At 39.2% G+C, this 10862-nt stretch overlaps 1 protein-coding gene across 1 annotated transcript in view; it reads left to right on the top strand.

Annotated features, from left to right (window-relative positions):
- Window positions 1-979: 979 nt before the first annotated feature.
- LOC149829878 (cytochrome b561 and DOMON domain-containing protein At3g07570-like) overlaps window positions 980-10862 on the top strand; it is an 86936-nt gene continuing 77053 nt past the window's right edge. Inside the window, exon 1 of the mRNA XM_090015323.1 lies at window positions 980-1158. Within this exon, the coding sequence (XP_089871449.1) occupies window positions 980-1158 (179 nt within the window). The remainder of the gene's footprint in view (window positions 1159-10862) is intronic.

Raw genomic sequence — 10862 nt, 5'->3', positions numbered from 1 at the left:
GACTGTTCAGCAGCACAGCGACAGTGAGAATGAGGAAATGAACTCTCCTAGATTGTCCAGGGGACATGACTTAGGGGAAGAAAGTGATGTTGATCCTGCCATGTACAGAGTATTTCAGAAAATGATGATGAAGATGATGGCTGAGCAAGTCAAGGCTGTTCCAAAGAAGACATTTTCTAAGAGTAAGATAAAGAAGAAGCCCATGAAAAAGCCTGTCAAGATCAGTAAACAGAAAATACAGCGTGACAGTACTTTTGAGAACTCAGAATCAGCTGAAGAGGACTCTGAAGAAGAAGAGAAAATGATGTATATCTCGAAGCATCTGCGACAGCCTAAGAGGACAATTGAGGAGCCTGTATCAGTAAAACCCAAGTACGGGGCCCCCGCGGAAGATCCAATCCAAGCGCTAACAAAGATAGTCAAGGATCTGCAAATCCGAGACAAGGGAAAGAAATCATACACCAGGCAGGACTTCTACCTCGGCTTGGAAGGAGATAACAATCTAGAGAACCTCCCCAGGAAGTTCATTAAGTTTGACGGAACCGACAATCCCAAGGCCCACCTTGCCATGTTCTTCGCCGAATGTGCCAGGTTCAGCGAAGATAATCGTGCTCTCTTCCTATGCTTTCCCCGCAGTTTGGAGGGGATAGCTGCCAAATGGTATGCCAAGCATGTCAATCCCATTGAACTGAGGGATTTTGACAAGGTTGTTAATATGTTTATTGAGCGCTTTCTGTTCAATACAGAAGCTTTGCCCACGCTCAATCATCTGTACAACCTTAAGCAAGAACCCAATGAGAGGGCCAGAGATTTTATCCACAAGTGAAGAAGTATTTGTAACAAGATGAGGAATCCCATCTCTGAGGAACATGCCCTCCAAAACATCCTCAACAACTTCTCACAACCTCTGAAAAGCCTCATTTTTCCATACCCGTCCAAATCATTCATTAAACTGATAGAACGAGCAGAATGACTCGAAATGGGAGTAGAGAATGGAATGTATGAAGGCGTCACTCTGGCCAAGAATGTCCAGGATCCGAAAAAGAAGGCACATTTTACTTACTCGGCCGATGCTCTCGGGGATAATCAGAGCAGTAGCAGCAATAACGGCAATAACAATGGCACGAAGCCTGAGCAAAAGAATGGGAGAAAAGGAAAGTTCTTTAAGAACAATGATAAACCTCTTTTAAGCGGTCCTCAACAAAAAGGGGATCTTCAGGAAAAGCCCAAGCATATCAATTGGAGCAGGGACCAAAAATTTACTCCCCTCGACCAGCCCTTGGAAAAAGTTTTGGAATATCTATTGTCTCATGGAATGGTTAAACATCCCAAAGTTGCAGATCCGCCAGTGATCATGGGAAGGTTCAATAAGCAGTATTGCAAATTCCACAGGGCAATGGAGCATGATACAGAGTATTGCTTCATCCTGAAGCACTTGATCCCGGACTGTATTGACAAGAGTATCCTCGTAGAAGATGAAGAGGAAGGAAAAATGGAAATTTTATCAGCTCCATTCCCAAATCATTCCCCGCAACCATTTCAGAACATTCATTTCTTCCACAAAGCCATATACATCCATACTCCAAGAAAGACATAAGTCTCTAGCATCAGGTAATGATTCTACATCGAGACCAGCCTACATCCCAGAAAATGAATATCTTCTCATTTTTGAACCAAATGAATGCATCAGTTGAGAGCGGAAAAACTTAAGTTTTCCCAAAAAGATTTCTTAAAAAGGAAGCCTTCGCAGAGGAAGCAGAAACCTCTAAGGCAGTCGAAGAGCGAGCCAATAATCTCCAGAAACCGATCACGACACTCTCCAACATTTTCATCCTTGAATTAACTCATGATTCCCCCAAGCATCAAGAAATGCTAGATGATTTGCTGAGAAAGATCAAGGTGAAGCCAGGCACCACGCCAGAAGATATGGCACGTATAGTAAATAAGATAATGACCAATGCGCCTATCACCTTTTCTGATAAAGACTTACCAAAGCCTCATTCATTCCATAACAATGCATTGTATATCGTGGTAAGGACCAGGGCATGACTGTCCTGCACGTACTTGTTGATGGAGGCAGTAGCCTCAACATCTGCCCAGAGATGACAACAAAGGCCTTGGAATTAAAAAAAGAAGAATATGTGCCTGATCCTATCACAATCTATGGCTTCGACAATCACGGGCAGACTGCAAAAGGCAAGATCTTCCTGGAAATCTTCATTAACTACTCAGTGCATACAGTTTTGTTCCATGTCTTCAATGTGCCGCCCACTTATAATCTTCTGTTGGGACGAACATGGATCCACAACACTAATGTCGTTCCATCAACCCTCCACCAGTGCAAAAAATGGTCCATGGGAGGAATGATCACCACCATTCTGGGAGAAGATCCCGAAGAAAGGCTGCCACAGCCTATGATTCCCCGTCCAACATTTACAGCAGATATTCCAAGCATTCGAGAAGCTGATGAAATCAACCTCAGCGAAAGCTTAGAAATGCTGAAGTTGAAAGATGTCCTGAAAGAAGAAAACGTTGCAGCCACGGTCCAATGGCAAGGACCCTGTTTCTTCAAGTTAGGAGGACGTATCAACTACACCTCCTTCAAAGATCATCCCTTATTTCCTCAATTTTCCAAAGCAAGAAAAAAATTTGATCTGCTGATAAAACATAGATACCAACCATTCTAAGGCATGGGAAAAAATGAGGATGACATAGTGGAGCCTATCATTCCCGTTCAGCATTTAGACAGTTCAAGGTTGGGGTTCACCGGCCAAGATTCTAACAAGAAAACAATATTTGTTAGAGGAAACAAATGAGAAGATGATGCCTTAGTTTTCTTGCTTTCTGTCCTTGTTTTTCTGTTGATCTTGTAGGGACAATATAGTCCCATCTTTTTGTCAAATTTTGTAAATATCTTACTTCCAATCAATGAAAAGTTAATATTCTCTTCATATTTTGGCGTCTATCATTCTTTCTTATATTTTGTCGGTGCCATTATTCTTTGCTTTGTATAAAAAGCTTGTTTTTGGCTTGTACTTTTCCTTAAAAACCTTTCTTGGCATTTTCAGGATCATAACTCCTGAATCAATGAAGAAATTCATTATCAATCCCAAATATTCAAAATTGGCAAGGATTCCTAAGATAAAAGTCAGAGCAGAGGTCAGTCAGGCAGCAGAGCAGACCAAAGAGCTAGCATAATTTGATTCAACTATCCAAGAATTGCCAGAATTTGCTCACATTCAGAAGCAGGATAAACCCTCATCTTTGGTTCAAGATCCAACTGAGGATATCAACATCGGTTCAGAAGATGATCCGAAAATTCTCAAAATTGGTTCAAGTCTAAATGCAGTTGAAAAAGCAAGACTCGTCCAGTTCCTTAAGTAGCATCAAGAAGTATTTGCCTGGACTTATGAAGATATGCCAGGATTAGATCCCAAGCTGGTTGAGCACCGACTCAAATTAAAACCAGATTCCAGACCAATCAAGCAGAAACTGAGGAAATTGGACCCTCAAATTAAGCAACAAGTCAAGGAAGGACTTGAAGATTTGTTATAAGCAGGCTTCATCCGAGCCATTGATTACCTAGACTGGTTGGCAAATATCGTGACAGTTCCTAAAAAGAACGACAAAGTTCGGATTTACATTGATTTCAAAGATCTCAATAAGGCTACCCTGAAGGATGATTATCCACTTCCCAACATTGATCTTTTGATCGATAGCACGGCAAGCCACGCTATGTTCTCCTTTATGGATGGATATTCAGGATATAATCAGATCAAGCTGACCCTTCGCGATCAGTCAAAAACTTTATTTACTACACCATGGGGAACCTTCTACTATACTGTAATGCCATTTGGGCTCAAAAATGCCAAGGCAACCTATCAGAGGGCAATGACCGTCATTTTCCACGATCAGATGCATAAGAATATGGATGCATATGTGGATGACATTCTGGTCAAATCTAAAGAAGAAGAGGATCACCTTAATGCTCTTGGTCAAGTTTTTGAATGACTCATTCTTTATAAGTTGAGACTTAATCCTCAGAAATGTATTTTTGGAGTAGAGTCCGGCAAATTGCTCGGTTTCATTATCAGCAAAAAAGGAATAGAGGTGGATCCGGCTAAAGCAAAAGCAATTATTGACATGCCGCCTCCAACTAATCTCAGGGAACTGCGAAGCCTTCAAGGGCGTATTCAGTCTATTCGCAGATTCATCTCCAATTTAGCCATGAGATGTGAACCTTTCAATCATTTGCTAAGAAAAGGAGTAAAATTTGAATGGGGATCGGAATGCCAACTCTCGTTTGAGCGCATCAAGCAGTATCTCCATAATCCACCAGTTTTGAATCCTCCAAAATTAGGGAAGCCTCTCTTATTATACATTTCCGTCAACCAGAATGCTTGTGGTGGATTCCTCGCACAATACAAAGAAGGCAGTTTGATAGAGCACGCCATCTACTATGTGAGCAAAACCTTCATTGACTATGAGAAGAAGTATTCTCAGATGGAGAAAACTTGTCTAGCTCTGGTTTGGATGTGCCAGAAACTGAGACATTACTTGTTGGCATCTGAAATCAAATTTCTATCAAAGCTCAATCCTCTCAGATACATTTTGGAACAACCATTTCTCACTAGTCGGATTGCAAAATGGCAAGTCCTCCTAATGCAATATGACTTAGAATACGTTTCTCAAAAGTCAATTAAAGGCCAAGCGATCACAGATCAGTTGACAGATTTTTCCCTGACAAAAGAAATTAAAGCAGAGGATGATTTTCCTGACGAGCACATCTGCAATGTCCAACAACCTCCAGTTTGGAACCTATTCTTCGATGACTCTAAAAACATGTCTGGCATAAGGATTGGAGTTTTGTTAATCACTCCAGAAAAAGAAATGATCTCGTATTCTCTCAAACTTGGTTTTCAATGCACTCATAATATGGTCGAGTATGAAGCTCTAATACAAGGCCTCAAAATTCTGCAAAAATTCAATGTCAAGAGAGTGCATGCTTTTGGCGATTTATTATTTGTCGTCAGTCAAGTTAACACTGAATGACAGGTGAAAGATTCCAAATTGATTCTCTATCAGAAGATCGTCCTAGCTCTTGTGGACAACTTCGAAGAATTTCAGCTCAATCACATCAGAAGAGAGCACAATCAGATAGCCGATGACTTAGCCAGCCTGAGCTCCATTTTATCATTCAAAGGCAGTGAATCATGTCGTTCTTTCGAAGTTGGCAGACTTGAGCAACCTGCTTTCATTTCAACCATGCAAGTAAACCAAGTCAATCAGAAGGAGAAGCCTTGGTACCAGAATATCAAAAAAATTTTTGAGACTGGTGAATTTCCACCAGAAATGCCTAAAAGGGAGCAACGTGCAATTCAGCGTATGTCCATCCGTCATTTCATCCTTGCCAATGTCCTCTACCGCCGTGGTTTCAGTTCTGAATATGCCAGATGTTTAGACAAAGAAGAAGCTATGAAAATTATCCAAGAGGCACATGAAGGGATTTGTGGCGGCGATGTTGGCTATCCGACTCTCGTCAAATAGATCGTCCGAGTAGGGTACTACTGGAATACCATGCAATAGGACTGTCATAGATTTGTGAAGAAGTGTGTCAAGTGTCGGATGCATGCACCTTCCATTCATGCGCCGACCACATATCTACAATCAGTTGTTTCTCCTTGGCCATTTTCTATGTGGGCGTTCGATGTAGTAGGCCCAATTACTCTGTCTGCTTCCAACGACCACAAATACTTTCTGGCTGCGACAGAGTATTTCACAAAATGGGTCGAAGTCGTCACTCTGCGCACAGTAGAAGGCCGCCATGTGGTTTCTTTTATTCACAAAAACATTCTTTGCCGCTTTGGCATACCATATGATATTGTTTCAGACAATAGAAGTCATTTCAAAAATGAGAAAATGAAAACATTTTGTTCTAAATTCAAATATTGCCATCATTTCTCAGCTCCCTACTATCCTCAAGGGAATGGCCAAGCAGAGGCTACCAATAAGATTTTGATCCGCATTTTGGAAAGGACTGTGAGAACAGGTCGAGATTGGCATGAGAAAATTCATGATGCACTTTGGGCATACCGAAGCACCATTCAGACTCCGACTAATGCCACTCCTTCAGAACTTGTTTACGGGACTGAAGTAGTGTTACCTCTCCATATCCAGAAGCCCGCTCTCAAATTCGCCTCCCTTAAAGAATTGCCACTTGATCAATATCAGCAGCATAGATTGGTGCAGCTGGATCTACTAGATGAAAAGAGACTCAAGGCAGCAGAGCATGCTCAAGCTTATCGACAGAGGATAGCTCGACACTATGCCAAGTCTGTCATTGAGAGAAAATTTTGAGTTAACGATTTGGTGCTCAGATCGACAACTCATATCAAGCATCGACCGCGGGGCAAATGGTCACCCAATTGGAAAGGCCCTTATGTGGTTAAAGAAGCATTGTCTCGCAATTCATATCGGCTGATCAACGTAGATGGGGTAGAAATGCCAGATCCTGTCAATGCTCTGCATTTGAAGAAGTTTTATACCTGAAATGTTCATTCTAAGCCTTTTGTACTCTTTAAAAGAAGTCGTTTCAATAAAACAATGATCTTCTATCAATTCTCGCATTCTTCTTCATGATACTGGGGCATTTTATTTTGATCTATAATTGTCTTCCTTCATCATATGCAGGCAGGATTAGACAAAATTCTTTTCTCAAATTCTACTAATTCTCAAATGATCTTGTGATCTTTAATAATTTCATTCATATGGTTTATTTTCTCAATTTAATCAAATTTCACCAAATTATTGCCAATTTTTGTTAAATTTTAACAATCTTTTGTCAATTTTACTATTGAATTTTTATCCATCTTTTTCTTTTATACCCTTTCAGGTTAAGGGATAAACTTGATGCCTCCTTTCAATGAGGTATTCTTTTTATTATTTTTTTCCCCGTTCAGGATAAGGGGATAAATCCTGAAAGCAGACCACATACAGTTAAACTATGATGGTCCATTAATTTGCACCAAGGATCTTTGATTTTTAAATTCTTTTTGAAAATCGAGCTCATCTGTAAAACCCGATCCTCGCATTGGATATTTCTCAAACTTTTCAATCGTATATTGAGCTCATTTGGAAAATCCAGTCCTCGCACCAGTAACTTTCTAAATTCAGTCTTCTGATCATAGTCTTCCCTTCTACAAAATTCAAGTTTTGTCTTAAATTTCCCAAAATTTAATATATTCCAACAGATCCAACACTCGTTGGTCATGTATTTCCAAAAAGATCCAACACTTATTGGTCATGTATTTCCAAAAGATCCAATACTCGTTGGTCATGTATTTCCAAAAGACCCAACACTCGTTGGTCATGTATTTCCAAAAGATCCAACACTCGTTGGTCATATATTTCCAAAAGATCCAACACTCGTTGGTCATGTATTTCCAAAAGATCCAACACTCTTTGGTCATGTATTTCCAAAAGATCCAACACTCGCTGGTCATATATTCCAAAAGATCCAACACTCGTTGGTCATGTATTCCAAAAGATCTATCTCCCGCTGGTCATGCATTCCAAAAGATCAAACCCTTAGGGTGCGATTTCTCAAACTCTATCATTTCCAAACCTTCAAAATCTTTATTCCATCAGTTCCCAACCTCTAGGTCGCAGTGTCTTCAAAATCTCATCATTTCCTTAACCCTCGGGATATAATCTACCAAATTCAATCACTTTCAAACCATCAGATTAAATCTTTCATCTCAAAATTCAGTTTCTCATAACTGGTCTGGATTTAAAAACCAGTGTTTCCACTGGTCGGGATTTTCAAAATCCAGTTTTTCATAACTGGTCGGGATTTGAAATCCAGTGTTTTCACTGGTCGGGATTTTCAAAATCCAGTTTCTCATAACTGGTCCGGATTTAAAATCCAGTGTTTTCACTGGTCGGGATTTTCAAAATCCAGTTTTTCATAACTGGTCGGGATTTTCAAAATCTAGTTTTTCATAACTGGTCGGGATTTAAAATCCAGTGTTTTCACTGGTCGGGATTTTCAAAATCTAGTTTTCATAACTGGTCGGGATTTGAAATCCAGTGTTTTCACTGGTCGGGATTTTCAAAATCCAGTTTTTCATAACTGGTCAGGATTTGAAATCCAGTGTTTTCACTGGTCGGGATTTAAAATCCAGTGTTTTTCACTGGTCGGGATTTCCAAAATGTTAAAGTCAAGTTTTTCAAAGTCTGATCTTTACATCATTTTCCTAAATTACAACTAAAGGTCTCATCAAAATTCATATTGAGTGATTATTTCACAAAAGAATTCTGGAATATTATGCCAATTTGCTAAAAACAGTTGTTGATTACAATATACTTACTACACAAAAGAACTACCTCAGATTACTTCTAGTATTCTTTCCAAAAAGGTGAAACTTTTTGCGAAAAAGGGATAAAATTCAAATCTTTTTCCTGTTAATCAACCAAAAGGACGTGAGAAATGCCCTCGACATGATTAGCGAAAGAACTATTCAATGATATTGAAAAGCCAGAAGCGAATTGATATTGATCATGGATATGACGCATGTTTTAAAGACTGCTATCTGACAATCAGGCAGTGAAAATATCTTGAGCTATAAAAGAATCCACTCCACCCATGTCTCCTCATCTATTTAGAGTTGCAATCAAATATCTGCAAAAGGGATCTCTCAACTGTCGTCAAGATGAAGACGGATATGCGAGCTAGACCCCTGGGGCCAAAGAAGATTCAAATCATCTGCGAGATGAAGGAGTTTGTGAAGGATCCTTCCAGGGAAAGTTCAGATCACCGTCGAGATGAAGGCGAGTGTAATGAACCTACTAACAAACCCTAAAAGATATTTGATTTCTGCTATCATTTGAAGACCTTTGTAGCCAATATCATTAATAGAATCCCTGAGATAAAAGAAGGAACGGAACATCTCCAAGATGAAGGAGTTTGCGACGTACCCTTTCCCGAAAAAGAGAGAAAAGTCAGGACACATCCAAATGAAGGATGATATAAAAACCCGAGAAAGTTCAATGACTCAAAAAAGAAAAGAAAAAAAGAGAGAGTGCAGAAAGATCATCGTGGGAAAACACCCAGATATCAAACTGCCAAATTTGCCAGAAGTCATCTTTTCTCATGCAAAATTCCTTTATCAGTATCTTTTCACTACTTGTTTTTATAAAATTAAGAATATTTCTTCTCTTCTCATATCAAAGAAATGGATAGCTTCCTTGAAGAAAATCATCAGCGCTAAAATTTTTTGAATTTGACTCTTAAAACCAAGGAGTTAACCTCGATGGAGGAAATACTCTAGGTAAAAGAGGGAATGACTTTTGCACATATATGCACATTTTCAAGTGTTTGAGTCAACTATAATTTTATCCTATTTGGCAAAATTTTCTAGCTATTCAAAAAAGAAATAAACATTCAATATCTATTTTGATGCAACCTAGCGTTGTTTATATTTTTCCAAAAAGTCACCTTTTTCAGGAGTATCTCTTCCTGTCCCATCACGGTTTCTTCACTCAAGAAATTTGTATGGTCGTACCCACTCAGGTTAAGGGTCAAAACCTCAATTTTCTGCTGAGAGGTCATTGATTTCAAAAGCTATTTCAGTCTCAGCAATGAGACACCCAAAATCATCCCCTTTTCCAAGCTTCAAGGAACCCCATCTTCTTCCTTTCGCAAACCCCTTTTGGATTTGTTCGTCCAAACTCCTAAGGTCCCATTATGGTTTCTTCATTTGAGGATTCCATTTGGTCGTCCCCTTCAGGATAAAGGTTAACCTGAACCTCGTGCCACGAGGTATGTTCCTTTTTCAGGTTTGAGTTAAACCTGAGTCTTGTTCCTACAAAATTCATCGTTTTGACAAGGTGTTTTTCTTCCAGTCCCATCATGGTTTCCCCATCAAAGGAACCCATGCTTTATATATCCATCCAAGAAAGGATCATACTTGAGCTTCATCTCACGAGGCATTTTTCTCAAAAATGTCCCATCAAAGTCCTCATGTATTCCTTTCCTCATTCAATTCATCTTGATATATCTTCGTCCCATCCAGGTTAAGGGCTAAACCTGAGTCAGTAAAAAAAAGTTGATCTTGTCTCACCTATAAAAGACTGAATCAAAATTCTGATTTCTCCACCATTTCGAGATTTTCACCCAAAGTCCCATCACGATTTCCTCATCCTCTGTTATTCAGTCATGCCATTTTCGAGGATTTCGTCTTCCCAAAGCCATTCAGGGTAAGGTGTTAAGCCCGAGAAGTCACATTTTCAAAAAAATTCTTCCATACCCAGTTTAGATCTGCTGACTATAGCATTTTCAAAAATTTGGAGTGTTATCTTTGCCACTGAGCTCGGCCTTCAACCGGCTCAGTAGCAAAGAGGGGCATCTGTGAACACCCCAAATTTTTCAAAGTTTTGTAAAAATATCTTTTTTGCCCCTGATCCCATCTTCTGAGAAAATCAAAGCAATTTCAAAACCAAATTTCAGTTATTCTTCAGATTTTCTGGATTAAATCCCATATTGATATATCGAATACTATTTCAGATCCGGATCCAGTAATCTGAGCCTCGTTATCCAAATTTTCCAATTAAAATTTCAAAATACTAAAAATAAATTTTTGAATGGCTCAGACAGCCCATCTGATATTCTGTTGGATCCATAGCTTTGTATTTCTCGATTCGAAGTTTTTTAAACCTCGAATATTTCCTCAAAACTCGGATATAAACTCACTTTCTGAAGAATAGCCTTGAATTTTCATAAAAACCCTCTTTTGTAAATATTTCTCAAAAATACAAAAAAAAATAGTTTTAAATCTTTGTTTCCTCGTAAATCTTAAGATTTT

The sequence above is a fragment of the Nuphar pumila genome, chromosome 8 (assembly GCF_984573655.1).
Source record: "Nuphar pumila chromosome 8, dmNupPumi1.hap1.1, whole genome shotgun sequence".
In the NCBI taxonomy this organism is placed as follows: Eukaryota; Viridiplantae; Streptophyta; class Magnoliopsida; order Nymphaeales; family Nymphaeaceae; genus Nuphar; species Nuphar pumila.
This window is presented reverse-complemented; position numbering and strand designations above follow the sequence as displayed.